Source organism: Silurus aristotelis (assembly GCF_946808225.1).
Source record: "Silurus aristotelis genome assembly, chromosome: 11".
Classification (NCBI taxonomy): domain Eukaryota; kingdom Metazoa; phylum Chordata; class Actinopteri; order Siluriformes; family Siluridae; genus Silurus; species Silurus aristotelis.
In genome coordinates this window covers 3610868-3633207 of record NC_139584.1, presented here as the reverse complement: position 1 = coordinate 3633207, position 22340 = coordinate 3610868, and the positions used below count along the sequence as shown (strand labels likewise).

At 42.0% G+C, this 22340-nt stretch overlaps 2 protein-coding genes across 5 annotated transcripts; one reads left to right on the top strand and one right to left on the bottom strand.

Annotated features, from left to right (window-relative positions):
- The first annotated feature begins 480 nt into the window (after positions 1-480).
- Positions 481-13644, top strand: haus5 (HAUS augmin-like complex, subunit 5). 3 transcript variants are annotated; one of them, XR_014535819.1, is made up of 20 exons: positions 481-1027; positions 1114-1176; positions 3108-3140; positions 3273-3297; positions 3410-3542; positions 3624-3783; positions 4174-4249; positions 5579-5661; positions 5751-5805; positions 7177-7304; positions 7385-7466; positions 7849-7997; positions 8263-8425; positions 9357-9437; positions 9639-9784; positions 9890-9983; positions 10629-10767; positions 10868-11000; positions 11898-12059; positions 13542-13644. XR_014535819.1 is itself a non-coding variant. In XM_083554922.1 (19 exons), exons 1-19 carry the CDS (start codon positions 936-938, stop codon positions 11998-12000), a joined length of 1938 nt encoding a protein of 645 aa, XP_083411048.1. In that variant the 5' UTR covers positions 481-935; the 3' UTR covers positions 12001-12477. The 3 variants fall into 3 exon arrangements, 1 of the variants encoding a protein (XP_083411048.1); XR_014535820.1 differs by having other exon boundaries at positions 11898-12082; XM_083554922.1 differs by lacking the exon at positions 13542-13644 and having other exon boundaries at positions 11898-12477.
- Positions 12318-21168, bottom strand: fzr1a (fizzy/cell division cycle 20 related 1a). 2 transcript variants are annotated; one of them, XM_083555001.1, is made up of 14 exons: positions 20960-21168; positions 17971-18091; positions 16909-17037; positions 16762-16825; positions 16550-16683; positions 16198-16280; positions 15443-15626; positions 15299-15364; positions 15113-15215; positions 14656-14840; positions 14333-14563; positions 13562-13666; positions 12866-12958; positions 12318-12792 (listed from the first exon to the last, which is right to left on the bottom strand). In XM_083555001.1, exons 2-14 carry the CDS (start codon positions 18037-18039, stop codon positions 12751-12753), a joined length of 1488 nt encoding a protein of 495 aa, XP_083411127.1. In that variant the 5' UTR covers positions 18040-18091; positions 20960-21168; the 3' UTR covers positions 12318-12750. The 2 variants fall into 2 exon arrangements, with proteins under 2 accessions (XP_083411127.1, XP_083411128.1); XM_083555002.1 differs by having other exon boundaries at positions 16550-16680; positions 20960-21143.
- Between the last annotated feature and the right edge of the window lie 1172 nt (positions 21169-22340).

The following is a 22340-nucleotide window of genomic DNA, read 5'->3' as shown; positions in this document are numbered from 1 at the left end:
ACGCTTCCAGATGGAACTGCATGGTGGAATGGTGAAGTATGGAAGAGGAGGGACATGGGGTATATCAGTAGAAGAATGCTGAGGATGGAGCCACCAGGAAGGAGGGAAAGAGGAAGATCAAGGAGGAGGTTTATGGATGTGGTGAGGGAAGACATGCAGGTAGTTGGTGTGAAAGAGGCAGATGTAGAGAACAGGGTGGATATGGAGACGGATGATCCGCTGTGGCGCCCCCTAATGGGAGAAGCCGAAAGAAGTAGAAGTAAACATCGTTCAGTCAGAAAGCAGAAATGAAAAATAAAACACGGTCCAACGTTTTTATTTTATCACACAGGCTGGTAAAAATGATTTAGAAACTATTCCTCCCACCGATACATTACGTTCAAAATGTGTTTTATTATTTTTATTTTATTTTATTCGTCGCGATTACGTCGCGTGACGTCGGCGGAAGTAAAATAAACCCGGGAAGCGGGCGAATTTTAAACAATACGTTGAAAAATATATATATTTTTTAAATAACACTAATACACTTACACAACGACTGTCTCGCGTGTTATTGCACAGTTTAACGTTCGTAAAAAATATAAATTTCTTAAACGGTTACGGTTCGGTGTTTGGCGCAAACCCAAACACTCCTTAGCTAACTTTCAATATGGATATATTTCCTACCCGTATTCTGATTAGTCGGTTGTAATTGGTTAACGCCCTCAAGGTGGACATTCTAATTGGCTGGTTGTACTTGGAGTACGAATTTCAAGCCAATCAGCGCAAGAGTAGGTGGGATTAGTCCGAAAACCGGTGGCTCAAGGATAACGTATGTGAGCTGTCCGTTTTGTAGGTCTGTAACGAGGAAATTATTATTAATTTGTTTAATTATTGTGGATTTGTTTATAAAAGTTGTAAAAAGGGTTGTACAGGGAAGTAATTGGCTGATAAAAATGGGGAGTTTGGTTCTGGAGCTGAAGCGTTGGGCGGCGGAGGAGCTGGATTTACCTCCTCACAAACTCCCACACGACAGCTACATCAAAACGTAAATATTAGTGTATTATTATATGTTTTGTGACATATTGTAAGAAATGTTTTACATATTTATGGTTAAATGTTTTTGTTTTTAAGGTTATGTGTCGGTGCAGGAGCCTCAATTTGGAAATATGTCATACAGCATGTTTATAGTGAGAGGTAACGTGAATAACTGTTTATATATAAATATATGTGGGCTGAAGGAGAGGTGGAGAGGGGGAAGAAGGAGAGGAGGAAGAAGGAGAGGTGGAGAGTGGGAAGAAGGAGAGGTGGAGAGGGGGAAGAAGGAGAGGTGGAGAGGGGGAAGAAGGAGAGGTGGAGAGGGGGAAGAAGGAGAGGAGGAAGAAGGAGAGGTGGAGAGGGGGAAGAAGGAGAGGTGGAGAGGGGGAAGAAGGAGAGGTGGAGAGGGGGAAGAAGGAGAGGTGGAGAGGGGGAAGAAGGAGAGGTGGAAGAAGGAGAGGTGGGAAGGTGGAGAGGTGGAAGAAGGAGAGGTGGAGAGGTGGAAGAAGGAGAGGTGGAGAGGTGGAAGAAGGAGAGGTGGAGAGGAGGAGAAGGGAGGTGGAGAGGAGGAGGAGGAAGAAGGAGTGTGGAGGTTCGGGTGGGCACTATAAATGTTGGTACTATGACGGGTAAAGGGAGAGAGGGATCTGATATGATGGAGAGGAGAAAAGGTAGATATGTTGTGTGTTTAGGAGATGAAGTGGAAATGGAGTAAGACCAGGAACATTAAAGGTGTTTAAACTGTTCTATAATGGTGTGGATGGAAAGAGAAATGGTGTAGGGGTGATTCTGAAGGAAGAGTACAGTAAGAGTGTAGTGGAGGTGAAGAGAGTTTATGATGGAGTGATGAACGTGAAGCTGGAAGTTGAAGGAGTGATGATGAATGTCATCAGTGATTATGCTCCACAAGTGGACTGTGAGATGGAGGAGAAGGAAAAATTCTGGATTGGTTAGAAGGTGTACCTAGGAAAGAACGATTGGTGATTGGGGCAGACTTTAATGGGCATGTAGGTGAGGAGGTGATGAGCAGGTGATATGTAATTATGGTTTTAAGGAGAGGAATGTGGAAGGGCAGATGGTGGTAGATTTTGCTAAAAGGATGGAAATGGCAGTGGTGAACACTTATTTTAAGAAGAAGGAGGATCATAGGGTGAAGTATAAGAGTGGAGGAAGGTGCACACAGGTGGACTATGTTCTGTGTAGAAGATGCAGCCTGAAGGAGATTGGAGACTGTAAGGTGTTGGCAGGGGACTGTGTAGTTTGACAGCTTTAGATGGTGGTCTGGAGGATGGTTTTGGAGGTGAAGAAGAAGAGGATGAGAGTGAGGACTGAAAGAAGAATAAGATGGTGGAAAATGAAGGAGGAAGACTGTAGTGTGAGGTTCAGCGAAGAGGTCAGACAGGGGCTCAGTGGTGGTGAAGAGGAACAGGGGAATAAAGTTGATCAGTCACACCATGACGTTATGGGAAAGAGTAGTGGAAGCCAGGCTGAGAGAAGAGGTGACCATCTGTGAGCAGCAGTATGGTTTCCTGGCGAAGGAAGAGCACCACAGATGCATTATTTGCTATGAGAATGTTGATGGAGAAGTATAGAGAAGATCAGAAGGAGTTGCATTGTGTGTTTGTGGATTTAGAGAAAGCGTACGACAGGGTGGAGAGAGGAGTTGTGGTATTGTATGAGGAGGTCTGGTGTGTCAGAGAAGTATGGAATTATGGTGCAGAAAAGTGAAGAAAAGAGTGCAGGCAGGGTGGAGTGGGTGGAGAAGAGGAGAAGTGATTTGTGATAGAAGAGTATCTGTGAGAGTGAAAGGGAAGGTTTATAGGACTGTGGTGAGACCTGAGATGTTGTATGGATTAGAGACAGTGGCATTGAGGAGTAAAAGACAGGAAGTGGAGCTGGAGGTAGCAGAGCTGAAGATGTTGAGGTTTTAGTTTGGAGTGACGACGATGGACGGATGATCCGCTGTGGCGCCCCCTAATGGGAGAAGCTGAAAGAAGAAGATATTTATATATAATATTTTACTATTTTATATTCTTATTTACATAATTTTTTTTTTTTTACTATTTATAATTAGATTTTTTCTTCTACAGGAAAGTCCGACTCATGCGAGGAAATCTTCAGTGGTATCCTTCAGTTTCACTTTTTCTATCCGTTCTTACTCCATCATCATCATCCCACTTTCAAACCATCCCCATTATATATACCCGAAAGTGTGTGTGATACTTTGAATTTTCCTTGACATTTTGATTCCCAAGGTACAAAGTTCTCCAGAATAAAGAGGTAAGGAATTAAAACTGTTTGAATCTTGGACTTTAGCGACTGCAAGAGGTTTAACCGTGGGATTTAAACGACCTGTGTGTGTGTGTGTGTGTGTGTGTGTGTGTGCGTGCAGCTGAAGCAAGTGGAGGGACAAAACGCAGATGCTCGGCGTGGGACGTTGCAGAAGGAGATCTCCGAGCTGCAGACTGAACTCTTTCACATAGACCAGAAGATCAGCACGGCCGAGGAGCAGCTCGCTAACGAAGGTGAGGATTTCCTGTGATGTTTTTGTTTTATTTTTTAAAAACTTTATTAAATAAAGTGTTTTGTATGTTTGTGTGGAATAGAGCAGAGTGTGAGCCGACATTTTGCTCAGTACGAGGAGAGCCGACTCCGGGAGCTGATGCTCGATTCCTTCAGGATGCGCTGCGCCGAGGAACGTGACGCTCTCACGCGCCACACGCGGACCATCAGCGTCCAGCGTCAGGCGTTCGAACAGCTCTTCAGGTACAGCTGATTTTTTTTTTTTTTCCCTTTCTATCGCACCTGAAAGATTCAGGGAGGTTTGAGCTCAGTGGTTAACATGTTGGTCTTCTAATCTGAAAGGGTGTTCAAATCCCAGCACCACCAAGCTCCCACTGTTGGGCCCTTGAGCAAGGCCCTTAACCGTCACCTGCTCAGTTCACTTTTGAATTTTTTTTCCCCACAATAATCATCTCTCGCTCCTTCATTACTTATCTGTATGATCTGATTTCTGCTTCCTTGGATATCAGATGTAGTTTGTTTGGCGTCTACAAGCCATCATGCAGGACGTCTGTAGCTGTGTCATATATTTGAAAGTGTTTTGAAAGTTTGTTGAGACGCTGATTGCAAAGTGTTTTAATTCTGTGTTTGCAGAAAAGCCGAGGTGAAGGTAGCATTCGGAGGATCTGATGGTGGAGATGGCAGCACGGCCACAGAGCCTCTGGTTTTGGTAAGAGCTCTATTTGTTGCTTCACACTGCAGTCCTGCATCCTGTCGCGTGTTCCATCACGGTCCCACAGGAACCGCCTTCCGTTCCAGTGCTACACTATAGACAAGTATTGGTACACCTGACCTTTCCAGCCATACGTAGTTCTTTTACAAAGTTGGAGACGCACAAGGATGTCTTTGGATGCTCTAGCATGAAAGTCTCCCTTTACTTGAACTGAGAGAAACCTGTTGTGCACAAAGCCATATTCATGGGTTAGAGTGGAAGATCTCCTGATGTAGATCTTCAACCCTATTTGAACACCTTTGGGGTGCACCCCAGGCCTCCGTTACCTCACTTATATCAGTACCTGACTTTACTAACACCCTTGTGACGAAATAAACAAGACTCTCCACAATAACACTCCAAAATTTAGTGGAACGTCCTCCCAGAAGAGTGGAGGTGTCCACAAACTTTTAGTCTAGTATACACAAACTATATAGAGGAATAACTCTAAAATCACACGTGACTTCACCAGATCTATGACAAACACGTGAACATAATGATTAAATCTCTGATTAAAACAAAGATGTGTTATGTAGGACAGGAAGTGCTGATAAGGCAAATTGAATGTCATCATGCCAAGTTTTTTGCCTGAACCCTGGTGTGTTTTGTTGCTCCTCCCCACATCAGTTTCCCGATCATCGATAGTGATTATCGATTGATAATGAATTTTACCGATAGCTAGGTTGGGTCATACTTTGCCGATAACCTATTAATCAACGGATAGTTTTTAGAATGGATACTGGATAAAAACAAACAAACCTACGTAAAATTCCATGTAAAATAGTACCGAATCATGAAAAAGTGATAAATGAAATCAATATGAATATACTTATAATTTTAATAAGTATTGAGGGAAATAATACATTTATTTAAACTAAAACAAAAAGGAACAAAAAAAAAAATCGCATCCAAAATCAATAGGATAATACACTTAATAAACAGCACATGTTGTCGGTGATTCGCCTCTAGAGGCCGCTCTCGTTCTGTATAACGCAACCCGGAAAAACTATCTGCATGGATTTTTGCTTATAGTTCCAGCAAACTGCGATTAGCCTGCAAAACCGATTAATTGGTCAAGCTCTAATTGATGGCACAAAAAATTTATATATAAAATGTTGTAATTTTTTATTTATTTTTTTTGTATAAAAAAAAAAAAAATTTGTCCTGAAAATCGTTCTGCTTTTCATATTGAGAATATTTACACAGATTGTGATTATGTACATCTATTTGATAAATGCGATTTAAACTATAATGCTATTAATGTTTTTTTTTTTTTTTCCGCTTTAGAGGAACGTTCGGGATCTCTGCAGGGACCGAGTGCTGTTCTTCCAGTCTCTGCAGGACGACATGCTGAAGTCCACTTCTTCAGAGTAAGTGTCACTTATTTAGAATGTTACACAGGAACCATTTCAGCTCTTTAGATTTTATTCAATGACGCAGATTATTTCTTTTTCTGCAGCTTTACACCTGAACAGAGAAGTGCAGCTTATCAGCACTGGCTCAGTTCCGTGGAGGTGAGGTTTGTGAGTCTGGCTGTGAGTCTGGCTGTGAGTCTGGCTGTGAGTCTGGCTGTGAGTCTGGCTGTGTGTGTGTGTGTGTGTGTGTGGATGAAAAGTGGCTTTCATTGTCATTTCAACCACATACACATTTGTTTATTGCATCACTAACGAAACACGATAACGTGCATATTATATTACTATTATACAAATTATATGGTTTAATTATTTATTACGTACAAAATTAAAATGTAACACATTTATATTTATAAGTCTATCAATCGATTAAAATATTTAAATCGCAACTTAATCTCATTAAATGTACCTTAAATGAATACGTTTCACGTGTTCAATACTCTAATCAACATGGCCACGGACAAATATTGATGCTTTATGCAAATGTATGTTTATTATTAGTGAAACCGAACTCAACACAGAGCATGAAGATAAAATATTCTTGTAAATGTTTCTCAGTAATTATGGTGTTTTTAAATTTCGTAACTCGTCAGGACACCGAATGGAACTTGTTGCCATGTTTCCACACGGACGGTTTTAATTGCCGGATTTGTGCATTATGGCGGACGATTATTATATATGCATTATTGGGTGATGTTTAGTGATTTAAAAACTATTTTGTTTTTATTTTTACATATATATTCGCTAAATCGATTTTATCGATTAACTCGAATGTGTAGTTTACATCGATCTGTTTTAATAAAAATCGGTTTTCTCTTCAATGTCCGCCGACGCTCCCCTCTGGGCTTCCATAGTTTCGAACGAACTCACCCCCCGCCCCCCTCGCGTTTGCCATAGAGATACACAAACAACATGGCAGCGAGCAGGGAAGAACTCGTTCCCAAGAAAAGTTAAAACAGCCGCATATTGAAAATACACGGTTAAGCAGCCGCACTTTGTTTAGTGTTGCGCGTCCAATCGTACACTTACTTTGCTCAATCTTTCAAATTATTTTTATTTACAGTGTCCCTGTCTATTACTCTCTTTAATTTTCTCTCATTTTACTTTGGAGTTTTGGAGAAAAGTAAAGGCAAAATCACTCAAAACCTCAGGTGCATTTTCAATCATGTTCCACATTTAAACACTCATAAAACATTTTTCTTTGTCGGTTTGCTCATTTTATGTTATGTTCTTTTTTTACAATTTACAAAGGCAGGGCCTGCCATCTTGTATTTTTGGCTTGTTGTTTCTGATTGCACTTTAACCCAAAGTGGGTTATAATCCCAGAAGGGTAAATAAACTTTATTTAATAAAGTTAAAACAAAAAAAATAAATAAAAAATGCAATTTTAATCGGATTTTTTTTTTTAGGCCATATCGCCCAGCCCTAATATATATATATATATATCAACTTTTCCCCCCTTGGATTTTTCAGGACGTGCTGCGAGCTTACCCACCCAATCAGCTCCTTTTGGCTCTGCAGGCTTTGGCTTCCAAACAGCAGGTGGCGCTGGAGGAGAAAATCGCAGCTTTGGATGTGGAACGTGACGTTTCTGCTCTCGGGTATATAAAAGCCGTTTCCTTGCAACGCCAGAAGTCATGCACTGTTGTGTTTTTTTGTTTATGATTTTTGCTGTTTCTAGTTTCAGGTATGAGAGCGATCATCTGCTCGACGTGTCTGTGGAGGAAGAGGAGGACTTGCCACCTGTATGCAGTCTGTTACAGGTGAGGGCAAAAGACACCAATCCACTCAACTCCAAGTAAAAAAAATCAGAACGGTCCCGTCGATCTCGAGTTTTGCAAGTTGTTGAAAACGTGCTGTTCCTGGAATATAATTTATATGGTTTATTTATTTGTATTAATTTAAGCACATCATACTTCTATCCCTTTTACACCATGGAATGTTTTACACGACATTATCTTTATATATAATTTGTCCCTATCTTACTAGCCTCTTTTCTTTTCCTGTGTGTGTGTGTGTGTGTGTGTGTGTGTGTGTGTGTGTGTGTGTGTGTGTGTGTGTGTGTGTGTGTGTGTGTGTGTGTGTGTGTGTGTGTGTGTGTGTGTGTGTGTGTGTGTGTGTGTGTGCATGCGTGTGCACGGACAGTCTGCGTGGGAGGAGGTGGAGCAGAGTTACATGCACCTGGCTGCAGTACGGAGTAGAGTTAAGAGAATGAACGCTGATCTCGAGGCTCTACAGAAGGAGGTCCAGCTGAGGATTCTCATTCATGATGACCTCATTAACCCTGTGGCCCAGTGAGTTCACGCTTCTTATTATTAAGCCCCGCCCCCCGTTTTCCATGTTCTCTTCTATACGCAGATATGTTGGGATCTGTAACATTGAATGTGTGTGTATCTGTGTGTGTGTGTGTGTGTGTGTGTGTGTGTGTGTGTGTGTGTGTGTGTATAACTGGGTCTGTGTGTTTGTATGTGTTTTGTCTTTTTCTCGTTCTGTGTCTCTCTAATGTGTATCTGTGCGTCTCTGTCTCTCTCTCTCTCTCTCTCTCTCTCTCTCTCTCAGGAGTGTGTTTGAGTTGGAGCTGCAGGTGGTGAGACAGGCAGCGGTCAGAGACAGCGTGCGAGAGCAGTGCACCCGACTCCAGCAGGAGAACCGAGAGAAGCGCGAGGCTCTGCGCAGCCTCCACACACAGTGGCAAAGCATCATGGACTTCAGGCAGCTTGTGGTACGTGGCAGCGAACACGCACTTCAGCGAGGTGAAAAATACATCACGAACAAGGCGAGGAGTCTGTCCACAAACATCTCTGTTAAAAATTATTTTATTAGTTTATTTATTTATCGAGCGGTGACTAGAGTCTATCTAGCAGTTGGGGGTTACACTTGGTGGTGCTGGGATCTGAACCCATCACCTTCTGGTCAGAATTTCAACAACTTATAAACTATGCTTCACCTTCCCTAACGAACGAAGGTTGCAAAGGGGTGGAATATTTACGGTAAATTTCCGTAAACTTTACATGGGAAATTCATCAGGGGAATTTTGGAAATATACCAAGTTTGCAACTTACCAGGAATTTATGGGAACTAATGAAAAATTTTGGGAGTTTATATAAACTGTATCATAATTTTTGTCCTCGATTCAGTTATTAGTATAATTTAGTTGCACAGCAGCTTACACAAGGAAATTTGAAACATAAATGTATGCAATAACCCTGCAGTGCATGCGACTGATAATTGGGTATGAAATCGGATGAATTTTATACATTTAAAGATTATTCACGAGTTCTCATTCATTCCCATGGAAAGTTTTTTTGAAAATTCTTGGAATTTTACATCCCTAGTACTGCAAATAACAGATCGCCTTTATCACAGTGTAGATTACACGCTCAATAGCTACTTAATCATGAAGACATTTTTCGTTACCAGACGCCCTCTACCAGAGCGATGTTCAAAAGTGCTCCCCCTACTGATCAGTATTGTAAAGTTCTCAGTGTTTTATACTTCCCTTTCTGCCAGTTTTAAATGAAATGTGAAGCACACTGGTAATGAGTTATTACTCAAAAATATGCGGAATATTAGACTTTTCCTTTAAATGCGTAATTAATTTGTACTTGTACTTAATACTTGCGTGTGTGTGTGTGTGTGTGTACGTGATGCAGGATATTAGACAGGAACAGATACGGAGTCTGATCAAAGGAAACTCCACCATGAAGACCGAACTCGCACGTGTTCACTCAGAGGTACGAGTGTCTGCAAGGTTTTTTTTTTTTTTCCTTTACAGCTACGTTTTTAAATATATACACGTCTAAAATACACTGTATGGACAAAAGGTTGTGACACCTTTGATTTGTATGCACTTTTTTTTATTATTTTTTATTCCACATTTATCGCTTTTATAACGGCTTCAACAATTCGATTTCTTTTTTGACGTTTCCGTTTAGCTGAGGCGTTTTGTGCGTGAGAAGCTCAGTCCTCAGTTTGGAGGCGTGACCCGCTCTGCTAATGAGCTGCGGAACTCCGTGTCCCAGGAGGCCAAGCTCTTTAACTCGGTGTCTCTGGCTGCTCTGGATCGCAGGACTGTAGACGGGTAAGCGTCCCAGATTTCACTCGGACAACCGATTGAGACTATAACTGATCCTTCACTGTAATCCATCGGACGACGTTCTCCATCATTTCTCGTGTTTTGTTACAGGGACATAATCCCGGCGGATCAGTTCTCCTTGAACCGTGTCGACTCTCCGGCTCTGCACGTCCTCCGTCAGAGCCTCAGCACACCCCTATACATGGTATACGAGTCTTTTTATCATAGCTGCCATAACGTAAGTAAAAACGTATGTTAATTAAAAAAAAAAAACTTCCTCCAAATCCCCGAGGTCATCCAAAAAACGTTGGTACGTGGAAACAACGTAAACTAACCAGGATGTATGCAGACCCACACACCGGTTTACACCTAAAGCACATGATTTCTAAATTTTTAAGGCTCTAGTGATGATACTCAGGATTTATGCTGCCATCTTTGAACTTCGATTTGTCAGGCCGGGTTGCCATGTTGACACAAGTCACTTTTCTGTCGATTCGTTCCGTTAACTCTTAACAATGCAATATGTGGGTGTGTACTGTTGCGCGTTCAAATCTCAGCTAGGGGTGGAACCTTTCCACAGGAACTTTATCTGGGGAATTTTGGATATATTCCGTGTTGGAAACTTACCAGGAATTTCTAAGAAACTATTTAAATAAACTATCATATACAAACATAAGCATTTAGTTTGGTCATACTTGACCCTAACCCAGCATCTGGCCACCGTCGGGCCCTTGACCAAGGCCCTTAGCCCTCACCTGATCAGTTGTGTAAATGAGATGATTGTAAGTTCCAACTTTGCATAAAGTTTAATAAAACACTGCTCCGGTATCTTTTAATTTTTATTGTACAGGCACCCGAGTTGTTGTTCTCTCAGGCGGTGTCTCAGAGGCTGCAGCTGCGTTTCCTGCGTCGGCTCCTGCAGCTGCATACAGACTCTCTAACGGACACGCAGAACCGGACAGCACAGCTGCCTGCTCCTAATCAGCAGGGTATCACACACACATACTCATTCACTACATTCCTAACCTTGTATTAGTTAAATATTAAAACCTTCATTACACTGTTTTTTTTATTGTGTGTGTCTGACAGCTTTGATGCAGCGGGTGAAAGTGGAGGATGCAGCCTTGCTGCAGTCTCTGTTGCCTCGAATTCAGGATTTGACACAGAGGTGCTCCAAGGGCGTGGCCTACGCGAGTCAGGTCAACACAGCCATCACACACTGGTGAGGAAACTCCTCTTAAAACACCACCTCATACAGGCACATGGGTTTATGTTTACGTTTCAATGGAGGAATCTAATAAACGTATATGAATGAGAGCGGTGAAACGAAAGCGTTCAGACATGAAAGTCATTATACAGGATTGATTTTGAAAGAAAAGAAAATGGAAAAAATTTTAGTTTTTTTTAATGCATTTTTAAACAGGAGCAAAATCCTAGTGCTTTTGTATTAGTAAGAGATCAAAGTTTTGAGGGTCTTTTTTTGTCTTTTTGACTTTTGAAAAGAGCCTGGAGAGGGTTTTATTTCCTGCTGGTCTACAGTCGGAATGAAACCCGTTCCGGTTGTGGCGTTATACAAAAAAAAAAAAAATGACTCGAGTGATCCTGGCTAATGTAGTTTGTTCCCTTCACATAAAAATGCAGCAAAGAAAAAACAAAACCATCAACTATTTTATAACAGTAGTAGAAAATAAACAGATCTTTTAATCTATAGGAGAGGAAAAAACTAGAAATGGTAGCCATGACGACCCTCGTGGTAACAAATCCCTATTACTGTCTGTTTTTTGCTTAATTGAAGGCAATATTAATGCTTGTACATTGTAATGCGTGTATTTATACACAATGTCATGTGAAAGCCAGTGAATATACAAAGTGCAGTCACTTGGATTCAAAATCCTTCGTCTAAATGTGGACAGTGAAACATTAAACCAGGAAGTAACGTGAGGAACACTCTCGCACGTCGACGTGAGGCAGCTTTGTTAATTGCCTAATCGCCATCAGTGAGAACCCGGGACGAGGTGTTGATGATTGGTGTGAACGACTTTCTGTGAGTTGAAGGTTTTCACTGTGAACGGTCCCAGTTATTACATGCACTAGAATGTGTGTGTGTGTGTGTGTGTAGGTGGGAGCAGCCGGCCCAGTTTGCTCTGCCAGACGTGCAGCAGAACGGACTGACTTTCCAGCAGTGGCTGCAGAGATGGAAACTGGCTACGAAGGCGCGTTAATCTACAGGCGAAGCGCAGCGTCGGTCCTCCAAAGCTACAACTTGTACTTCTGAATAATGGTCCGGTTCTCTGTTTATCAAAGGTTTATTTTTTATTGAAATGTACGAGTTTTTTACAGCGGAACCCAATCGCACAGGCGTCCAAGAAAACGATCCTGTTTTTCAGTGTAGTCAGTTTCCTTTTTAAGAAAAAAAGGAGGTGGGGCCAAGCAGGTCTATTCCTGGGGGAGGGTGGATGCTGGAGATTGAAGTGAAGAGGGTTCGTAAGGAATGAACGTGTGTGTGTGTGTGAGACAGAAAAAAAGAATCAGGCAGCGCTGGTCATTCAGGGTGGTTTGTAATGTAAATCTTTCCAGCTCCATCTGATGGCATCATTCAGACAGACATGTTTCTGTACACTCGTGTTTTTTTTTTTTTTTTTTTTTTTTTTTTAAATACATATTTTACAATTTTCTCTCCAATAAACAACGAGAATGAATTTACGCCTCCTGTCGATTACGTGTCGGTGCTTTTTCTCCTTCACCACCCATGAATGTTAGGAGTACAGTATGATCTTACGGCTTGGAAAAGTCCTGGCAACATTAAAAAAAAAAAAAACTGTACAACGAACATAAAACGAAAGAATGACGAGACAGAACGAAGTTCCAAGTTCGAAACTGTACACGGCCTCTTCGGCTTCACCCCGTCCATCACAGGATAGGGGGAAAGGAAAAAAACAACGCGGTGGGATCCTGGTACTCGAGCCACGACTTCACCGTATCCTGGTGAACAGGTTTAAAGCGGAAACGGACTCCTGAAAGCAAAGAAAGACCGATTTGTGTTTGTATTAAAATCACCTTTATAACCCATCATCATCTCAGAATTACCTTCGTCGATCGACTTTTGCTAAACACGTTCCAGAAACGTAACGTCTCATCGCCCGCTCCGGTCACGATGGCCTCACCGTCTGGAGACATCGCCTGGAACGATGAGGGGGAAAAAAATGTATTTGTCGAGTACACTGCTAGTTTTCTGTACGGATCAGACACCATGGTTTTTTATGTGCGATAACCCACGCAAGGGCTTGTAGGTGTGGGATCGGTTTAAATATCATGATTTCTGATCTTTCCAAGATCGGTGCTTCCTGAAAGGCTTTGTTGCACGACTGATTCAGAGAGAAACAAAAATTCCCAATTTAATTTAAAAACCTGCCTTTTTTTGTGCTTTGAATTAATAAGTAAAAAAAAAAAATTCAAAATGTTTTCATGTGCTAGCAGCTGTGATGCCAAAACAATTTGACATTAGTTTCGATATAAAATTAAAAAAATAAATCTGGCTCCTATAAAAATGTTTTGATCTTTGGAAGGCTGCTGTTGTACAGGTGGAACGAAACCCTTCTGGATTCTGCTGTTCTAGAAAATGTCCAAACCGTCTCAATCTCAACCCTCTTACCCCGTCTCCAAAATGTCCTCCATGCATGATCCCTTTAATAAACTCATTTCTAGATTAAGGCAAATAATTCGATTTAATGATTTCTAATAAAAATAATTTTTAAACTTGCAGCTGAAGGAGAAGAAACTCACCAGATAAAGCACTCTGTACGAGTGACCGGTCAGTTTGGCGATCTGAGTGAGAGACGGGTATTTCCACACGAGGATCTGGTTCTGTGAGTAACCGTGTGTGCTGACCTGCAGATCATCACACGGAGTCAGGAAATCATCACACACTAAACGATGTAAATGTATTCGATCTTGTTCACTAGCTGATTGGTTGGACACAAGTCATGTGAGGTGAAAAAACACAAATCGAATTCAAATTTTAAATCTTCAAAGCAAAAATTCCGGCTCACTTTAATGCCAGCAAAAAATATTTTACTTAAAAAAAATATATATAATATACAGTGGAACCTCGACACTCGCGACCTCGATAGTTGCCGACTTTTTATTCGGAAACCGGATTGAGAAAAGCCGCGAGTGGCTCGAAAGTTCGGAGTAACATTTCAAACATTTAAAATAGTAAATAAAACATTTAACACCTAATTCACAATGTTTGTTGAGTTTACACTACAGTACATGTACAATTCCCATTAAAAAGGAACCGTCAAAACCTCGCCGTTTTTTTGTTGCACTGTACTTAAATATACTGTAATATTAAAACAATCAAATTTAAAATGACTGGAAATGTAAAACTACATAAATAAGTCACAAATTATTGGTCACTTACTAAATAATTCTATATAAATAATAAATCGATATTTTCAGATGCAAACGTGTCGAAACGATGCATCGAGACACGAATGCCGCCGCGTATCACACTTTTGTAAATCGCCGCTCGAGTGTATTGTGTCGTCTTACCAGTTCGTTGGTGTGTTTGGACCAGGCCAGGTTGCAGACCTGAGAGCCGGTGTCGATGCACTGGAGCGGCTGAGCCGTGAGCGTGTTCCAGAAGCGGATGCAGCGGTCGGCCGTTCCTCCTCCGGACGCCAGCAGGCCGTGTTGGTGAGGAGACCACGCGATGGCCTTCACTGCTGCTAAGTGCTCTGTGTACTGAACTGGTGCTACGCTCGAGTGATTCCACACCAGCAGCTGGGTGAAAAATACACAGAGTTGTTCAGAGAGAGGACGTGTTTTTGTAAACAGAATGTCAGAGCTAAGCTTTATTAAGACGCTACACATACCCGGTTATCGTTTCCTCCCGAGGCGAGCAGCTGGTGGTCGGTGCTCCACTTAAGCCCGCACACTTCCTGCCTGTGGCCGTGCAGCCTGCGCTCGGACTGCAGCGGCGGCGTCCTGATGTCCCTCTGTAGGATCAGACGGTCCCTGCTGCCTGAGGAGAGCTGATCTGCGTTCCACGCCAACGCACCTGACCACGATGGGGACGAAAAGGAAGAGATCATCATACGGTCACGGGAGGAGCTATTGGGCTAATTTGGGGCTATGGAGACAAATGATCTGCTGTGGCACCCCCTATATGTGGGGAGGTGATATGTAGGGGTTAAATAGGGAGGTGATATGTAGGGGTTATATGTGCAAAAACCGTACAGAACAAAAATGAGGTACGTAAAGAATTCTACGTAAATAAACCCGCTAATAACCCGTGTAATGATGTAACTTGTTTAACCGTAAGAATCGTACCGACTCGAGCCGTGTGTCCCTCTAGCGTGTACAGTTTTTTGCCGGCTGCTGCGTCCCAGATCTGCACGAATCCTTTGTGTGTCCCGACCGCTACGTGATTCCCCTGAAAAGCAGAGCGATCCGATCAGTCAATTCATTAACAAACTCTCAGGTAAAAAAAACAAAGGAGTCCAGGGCTCTGCTTACCCTCTCTGACCAGCCAACCGACGTCACAGAGTCTCCCTCTACGGACAGGTCGCACAGCCGCGTCACCTGCGCGAAATACGAGCGTTAAAGATTTGAGCGCTTTGGTGAAAAAGAATGTGTGGAAGGCTGTGGGAGGAAACGCACCTGGCTCGTGCAGGCGCTCCACAGGTACACGCAGGTCCCAAGGCCGACGCTGAGCACGTTTAACGATGACCAGTCCACCAGGTTGAGGTAGAAATCGTCTTGCAGCTCTGGTGCATCCAAAACCTTGAACGGGATTTTGGAGATTTTGCGAGTCGGCTTCCTTGGCGAACGGAGCAACTTTTGACTGGGGTATTTAATTTGGGGAAAGGGAAAAAAAAAAAAGACAAACAATTATCGACTAGGTGTCGACTGATAGATTGATTGGGCTGATTTTTTAGCATTTTTTCAATTAATTGCATTTACTGATTGTGCTACAAATTAGGCAGATTTTTTAGGCGCATCTGAGACACCAAACCGTGTGGACATTCTGTGCTTGGGTGAGCATAACTCTCCTATACCAGCAGATGGCAGTATTCAGCATCCGAACAGGGAAACCGCAAGAGATGAAACTATGAATATATAAAAGAAAGCAGCGTTTACACCTGCCGCGATCATTACCAATGGATTTTTTTTTATTTTTTTACCATGTCTGCTATGTTTCAAGGGCAAGAGCAAGAATGAAAACAAATGTCTGTGCGATTCCCTTTTTTTACTCAGTCATTGTTTGCTTTCAGCAGTTCCTTTTGCACTTAATGTAGCGTTAGAAATTTCATCGGTTGAATACGATGCTAATTTCGGAGAGAGAATATGAATAACTTGCGGAACTGTTGGTTTCGAGGTTCTCGGCAGGAAAGCGGTAGCGTTTCGCCGCTCACCTTTTGCTGCTCACGGGGGATAGAGAGTATGGAGAGACGTTGTTGCCGTCGTCCGGTGTAGTTCTCTTGGCGCTGAGCGTGTACTGCAAAGAATTTATGTTAGAAATCTAGCTTTATACAAATCAATGAAGCGTTTGCATAATGGAGTCTTCTACACAGTTCGCTGTTGGATTCTTCAAAATCTCTGGGATTGGGCTGGATGTGTGCGACAAATTGTTTTAGACTCCCGGATGAATATCTAGATTGCCTTCTGTATGAAATTCCACTCTAGAAATCTGTACTCTAAATGGACGGATGTAAACTATTTGTTTTGAAAAAAATTATAAAAATAAATAAATAAATAGACACCTACGCTAAAGAGACTTCGTTTCTCCGGCGTCGACGGCTGCAGCCTCCTGTCTTCCGTCTGAGGGTCCTGCACTTTCTCGATCCCGGCTCCGAGCAGCTCGTTCTTCAGGAGCGCGGAGTACGCCAAGCCGTCCGCTGCTAACGAGACGCAAAAGTTCAATAACGATCTGGATTTGAAAAATCGGTCAGAAAGCAGACGCCAGGCCGTAAACTCACCTTTGCCGGTGTCCGCGGTGGCGTCCTTGGTTTTTTTATTCTGGCTTGGGGACTTCTCGTTCTCCTGCAGCGAAAGCAAAACAATTGGTACTTATTACGCGTCGTCGCGAGCTCGCGAAGGAACGGACAAGAAAAAGTAACGCTTACGTTGATCCTGTGAAAGTTGATGCTCCAGTTGGCTCCTGCTCGTGATGGGATGAAACGATCTCCGTGCTTGCTGGGCGAGGACATCGGCGACTTGGTGGGCGTCAGGTGACGGATCACCTCTGTGACTTTCTGTAAGTGTTCAAAAAAATGGAGGGAAGGAATGAATGATTATACTAGCGGTTATTTACTTCTTTAAAAAAAAAATTATAATAAAATAAAATACAATTTTTTAAAAATCGGTTAGTTTTTCAGAGTCGCATTGGCACGGTACAGCACGAGAGCAGCCTCTAGTGGTCACTAACTAACGAGACTGTATGCTGTACCTCATTCATGTTTAGTGGAGGGGGAGGATTTTCAAGTCCTACCTGTCCTCCTCCATCACCCCAAAAAACAGCACTGAAATACTGAAATTTAAGATGAATAAGTTTAAAAATTAAGAAAATAAGTGTAGTCGTGTTAAGTCAGTTGATTGATCGGACATCAGCTATTGGTAAAATCCACCGCTACCATTGTTAAAATGAATATCAGTGTTTCATCTGAAGGAGGAATCAGAGCTTTTATAGGAGAAAAATCACCAATGTGAGGGTGAGACGAGCTGAATGAGATAAATGTGTGTATAAAACACCTCCTGAAGTGCTACATACTACAGCCATTTGTCGATCGCAACACGAGCGCCGTGTCATCGCTTTTATCCATTTCTAGCTACTCTAAAACCTGTGACACAATTGGATGGAATCCGCCCGCACCCTCACCACCTTCCGGTGTTCGAAAATGTAAAAGCTATCGTCAGTCTGTTACAAAGTGCTCGCACGGGAGACTGGAGCAAAACGAGACTATGGAAATGATAACGTTATTAAAACGAACACACAGAAACCAAAAAGAAACTAAATCAGCACTGACCAATCGGTGGCGCTGTGGTGTAACGTCTGAGGAACCGCATAAGCAGGTTAGAGAACATTTAACAGTAAATTCTGGCATCTAGAACAAAGAGGGTAATGAAGAGAGAGAGAGAGAGAGAGAGAGAGCGAGAGAGAGAGAGAGAAAGAAAAAAACGAGACTCACGACGGGGCTGGCGTTGTCATTTTGGACGTTGATTTGCCGCAGAAGCCGGCGCTCGTAGTCCTGGTCCATGGAGGTGATCGTTTAGGGGGAGAAGGTGGTCCGCGGTGATTCTGGTACCAAACTGCAGTGATGAATCATTCAGAGGTCAGGAGAATGTGACACATAGCAGACATCAATACCAACCGAAGCTTAGGGCAGAGATTGAAAAAACAACAACTCGAAACAAGAGTGCAGGTTTACTCATTATCTTGACCTGATTCCTAAAAAAAGATCTGACAGACACCTGCTAATAACAGAAAGCCGATTGGCTGTTGGTTTAATTTGTAGTCGTAAACGTGAACGGGAACGCAAAGGTCTAAGTGACAAATGTCCCAGAAATCATTCAAGTTTGGGTTTTTGATACCATAGGATTAAAGTCCTGATTCTAAGACAGAAGGTGGAGCTGGAGGTAGCAGAGCTGAAGATGTTGAGACAATGGACAGGCAATGAGTTTATTAGAGGGACAGAGCATGTAGGACGTTTTGGGGACACGGTGAGGGAGGTGTGATTGAGATGGTTTGGACATGTGAACAGAAGACAATGTCGGAGGTTTGCTCTTTTTCATTTTCAGGAAATAAAACGTCGAAAATTCGAAGAAAAAAGGCGTCATCGCTTTAGTTTGAGTTCCCCCTCCCTCCCTTAGTGACATCACGGCGGCACACGAACCCTAACTTCTCACCGGGATCAAAAGAATATGGTGCCAAGCACTAAATTAGCTCCAGGGTCTCCAACGAACTGCACCAGGAACTTTTTAGCATAAACATATTTGATGTGTTTCAGGGCAGAATTTCTTAACGCTGGAACCAAACATTTACATTCATGCAGAAAGCCAGGATTTAAAAAGCTCGTTTTCATGTCGTTATTTAAACAAAAAAACCTTTAAAAAAAAAAAAAAAAAAATACAAATAAAAAATAAAAAAAACAATGTCCCCCTCATGTGTTTGTTCGGAGACTTTTAAACATCCTCGAGCTTTAAAGTCACGCATCAAACTCAAAAGTTCCTTCTTTCCCTTGAAAGGTTCTGTTATATCTCCTAAACATTTCCATCTACATTCTGCAGAAACCTTCTGACTGTGAAGACGCATTACTCTACACTATATGGACAAAAGTTTCTGGACGCCTGACCCACAAAAAATGTTTGATGAACCTTCCGCATTTAGAACCCTTAGCTGCTGGAATAAGTTCCGCTTTTCTGGAAGGATGTAGATTTTGGCATGTGATTGTGGAGATTTGTGCCCATTTAGCTCTACAGCAGGAGATCTTCCACTTGTGCACAGGAGTCCAAAGGAGTGCTGGAACAGGTTTGGGACACCAAGTTCAAGCGAAGAGAAACGGTCACATTTGGCTGGAAAAGTCGGCTGTCCAGATACTTTTGTCCGTATCTTTCTTGCTGATCAGACTTCATGTTTTACACTCGTTGACTGACAATGATTCAAACTCAAACTCTCTATCGATGCCACACAATCACTATCCATATCTATGATCCATACCCATAGTTATTTCTCTCAGTTTACACACATGCTGTTCTCACTCCTGTCTTCCTACTAAGTATTTCCCATCTCAGACATCTACCACTATCTGTCCATCACACTTTCACATAGGTTTTATCACACAATCATATGATTAACGTGTATAATTATAAACCGTTCGACCGATAATACGGACTAAGTGTTTCGGTGTTTAAGGGTTTGGAATACAGATCATACGGTCTGAAGTCTCAGTATCCCCAAGCTGCCACTCTCTGGTCCTTAAGCAAAACCCTAAACCCTTTCCACCAGTGGTGCTGTATGATATCATATCAGACCCTGCACTCCGATTTTTGAAGCTGGGATATGTGAAAGAAAAAAAAAAACAGGGGATCACTCAGGTGTCAAGGCTCTGGGTTACTGATCAGAAGTTCAGAGCTACAGTTCAAGCACAAGTATCAGAGCCGGACCCCCCCGTGCTCTAACCTCAGCATCCTGAAATAGCTGGAATATACGAAAATAGGGGACGTGTTCACGCCGCAGTTTTGAGTTACTGATCAGAATGTGGGTGGGTTCATGCACTGTTGGGACAAGACCCTAAACCCGTACAGGGAGCATGTATTATGGCTGACACTGTGCTCTAAACCCCCAGCTTGGGAAATGTGCAGGAAGACACACACACACACACACACACACACACACACACACACACACACACCTGTCCAAGCAGGATATAAACTGTGTGAGGCATCTGTTCAGCTCCAGAGCAGAGACTTTCAGGGGGATCTACTGAAATGGTTCAGCTTTATGGATTATATCAAACGTGTGAGAACAGAGAGAAAAGCTTGGGATCATTTCAAACTAAAAAATAAAAACAAAATAAAAGAAAATATTTCAGTTTTTTAATCGATTAAATGCACCAAATGGGGTTGTTTTTTCACAGATTGCAAATTCAGCACTTAAAGAAACAACTACTTGTTCGGTTCAAAAGATTTGTCTCGTTTGATCTTGCACATTTATCGCTGCTCTTTAAAGAAGAAACCGCACGTCTTATCCGATTAATCGATTAATCGATGGACTGATCGGTAGAATAACAGATTACTAAAAAAAAAAAAAGATTAATAGCTGGAGTTTTGGTGTAGAAAGATAGAAGTTTGTCATTGCAAACTACAGATACACAACATCGAAATGCACTTTAGCATCGACCAGAAGAGCAAATAGTAACCGGGGGATTTCACGCTGAACTTCCGGGGCGGTGCTACCGGAGCTACTCAGTCATTTCAGTTCTTAGTTCTTATAAATGCAACTAAAATAAATTCGAGATACAAATCCTGAAAGAGATTTTACACATAAAACATGCATATATTTATACAATTTTAATAATAAAAAACTAGCCGACTAGCCCTGCTAATCCACCCGTTAAACTACAAACCTAATACTAGCCAGCTAATCATTTCACGACCCAAAATAAATCCACAACTTACCCCGCAAACTCGCTCGGGTCGATTAATACTGTCTCTGGAAACGTTTTTTAATTCTCCCGGTGTCCTTTTTGTGTAATAAAATCAATCAGGAGCGCTGTGATAAAGCTAAGCTCTGTGCGGCGCTAGCAAACATCTAAATAGTCTGTGTGTTTTGTTTTATGGGACGCCGCCGCGAAGGATTGTGGGTAAGCATAATTCAAACGGCGCTGACGTCACGAAATTTGAAACATAACAAAGGAAGGCACGTTGCTACGGAAACGCAAAAAAGGGGTCACACAAGACACCACCATTACAACACCACCATTACAACCCCTTCCCCCCCCCCCTCCCCTGCATCGTTCGTACATTTATTTGAATTGAAAGAAACAAATGTACTGAATATAATCTTCATATTTAAGCGTTTAAATCATAGAGGGGTTTGTTTCTTTCCTTTTTTTTTATGTCTCTATTAATCTCTGTCACTGTCCCTTCTTTCTTTTCTTCTCTCAGTGTTTTATTCTTTCTTTCTCTGTGTATATTTGGTAAACCAAATTGGACAACAGACAGACAGACAGACAGACAGACGGACAGACAGACAGACGGACGGACGGACGGACCGACAGACAGACAGACAGACAGACAGACAGACAGATAGATAGATAGATAGATAGATAGATAGATAGATAGATAGATAGATAGATAGATAGATAGATAGATAGATAGATAGATAGGTTGACGGGTAGATAGATAGATAGATAGATAGATAGATAGATAGATAGATAGATAGATAGATAGATAGATAGATAGATAGATAGATAGATAGGATTATTTGTATAGCGCTTTTAACAATGAACAGTGTCTCAAAGCAGCTTTACACAGATGATGCGGTAATAAAGAATGAATAAGTCGGTTTCTTTATGTGTACGTTTGTCCCTGATGAACAAGTCGGTGGAGACTGTGGTGAAGGAAAAACTACCCGAGATGGCATAAGGAAGAAACCTCGAGAGGAACCAGTCTCTAGAGGAAACCCGTCCTAACCTATCTATCTGCACATCTCAACATAGTTTATCTGTTATAAAAAAACTATTCAACCTCCTTCCATTCAGGAGGAGACGCAAGAACATTCGCAGCAGAACATGCAGGTTCAGGTCCAGCTTTTTTAACAACCATCTCAATACTGAACTCTCCACTACACTGCTAGGACGTTGATGTCTCCCTGATGCTTCACTGTCTGTATGTATCATGCAGTTCTGATCCACTCAGTATATTCTTTATTAGATAAATATAGATAGATAGATAGATAGATAGATAGATAGATAGATAGATAGATAGATAGATAGATAGATAGATAGATAGATAGATAGATAGATAGATAGATAGATAGATAGATAGATAGATAGAT

What these genes read in the sequence shown, in the direction of transcription:
- fzr1a (XM_083555001.1), bottom strand. Translation starts at nt 18,039, where the DNA reads ATGGACCAGGACTACGAGCGCCGGCTTCTGCGGCAAATCAACGTCCAA. An exon ending in AGAAACGAAGTCTCTTTAGC is followed by an intron (nt 16,281 to 16,549) that starts GTAGGTGTCTAT and finishes AATTCTTTGCAG; the next exon opens with TACACGCTCAGCGCCAAGAG. An exon ending in GGGACACACGGCTCGAGTCG is followed by an intron (nt 14,841 to 15,112) that starts GTACGATTCTTA and finishes CATCGTGGTCAG; the next exon opens with GTGCGTTGGCGTGGAACGCA.
- haus5 (XM_083554922.1), top strand. Translation starts at nt 936, where the DNA reads ATGGGGAGTTTGGTTCTGGAGCTGAAGCGTTGGGCGGCGGAGGAGCTG. An exon ending in CAGCATGTTTATAGTGAGAG is followed by an intron (nt 1,177 to 3,107) that starts GTAACGTGAATA and finishes TTTCTTCTACAG; the next exon opens with GAAAGTCCGACTCATGCGAG. An exon ending in TCGCACGTGTTCACTCAGAG is followed by an intron (nt 9,438 to 9,638) that starts GTACGAGTGTCT and finishes GTTTCCGTTTAG; the next exon opens with CTGAGGCGTTTTGTGCGTGA.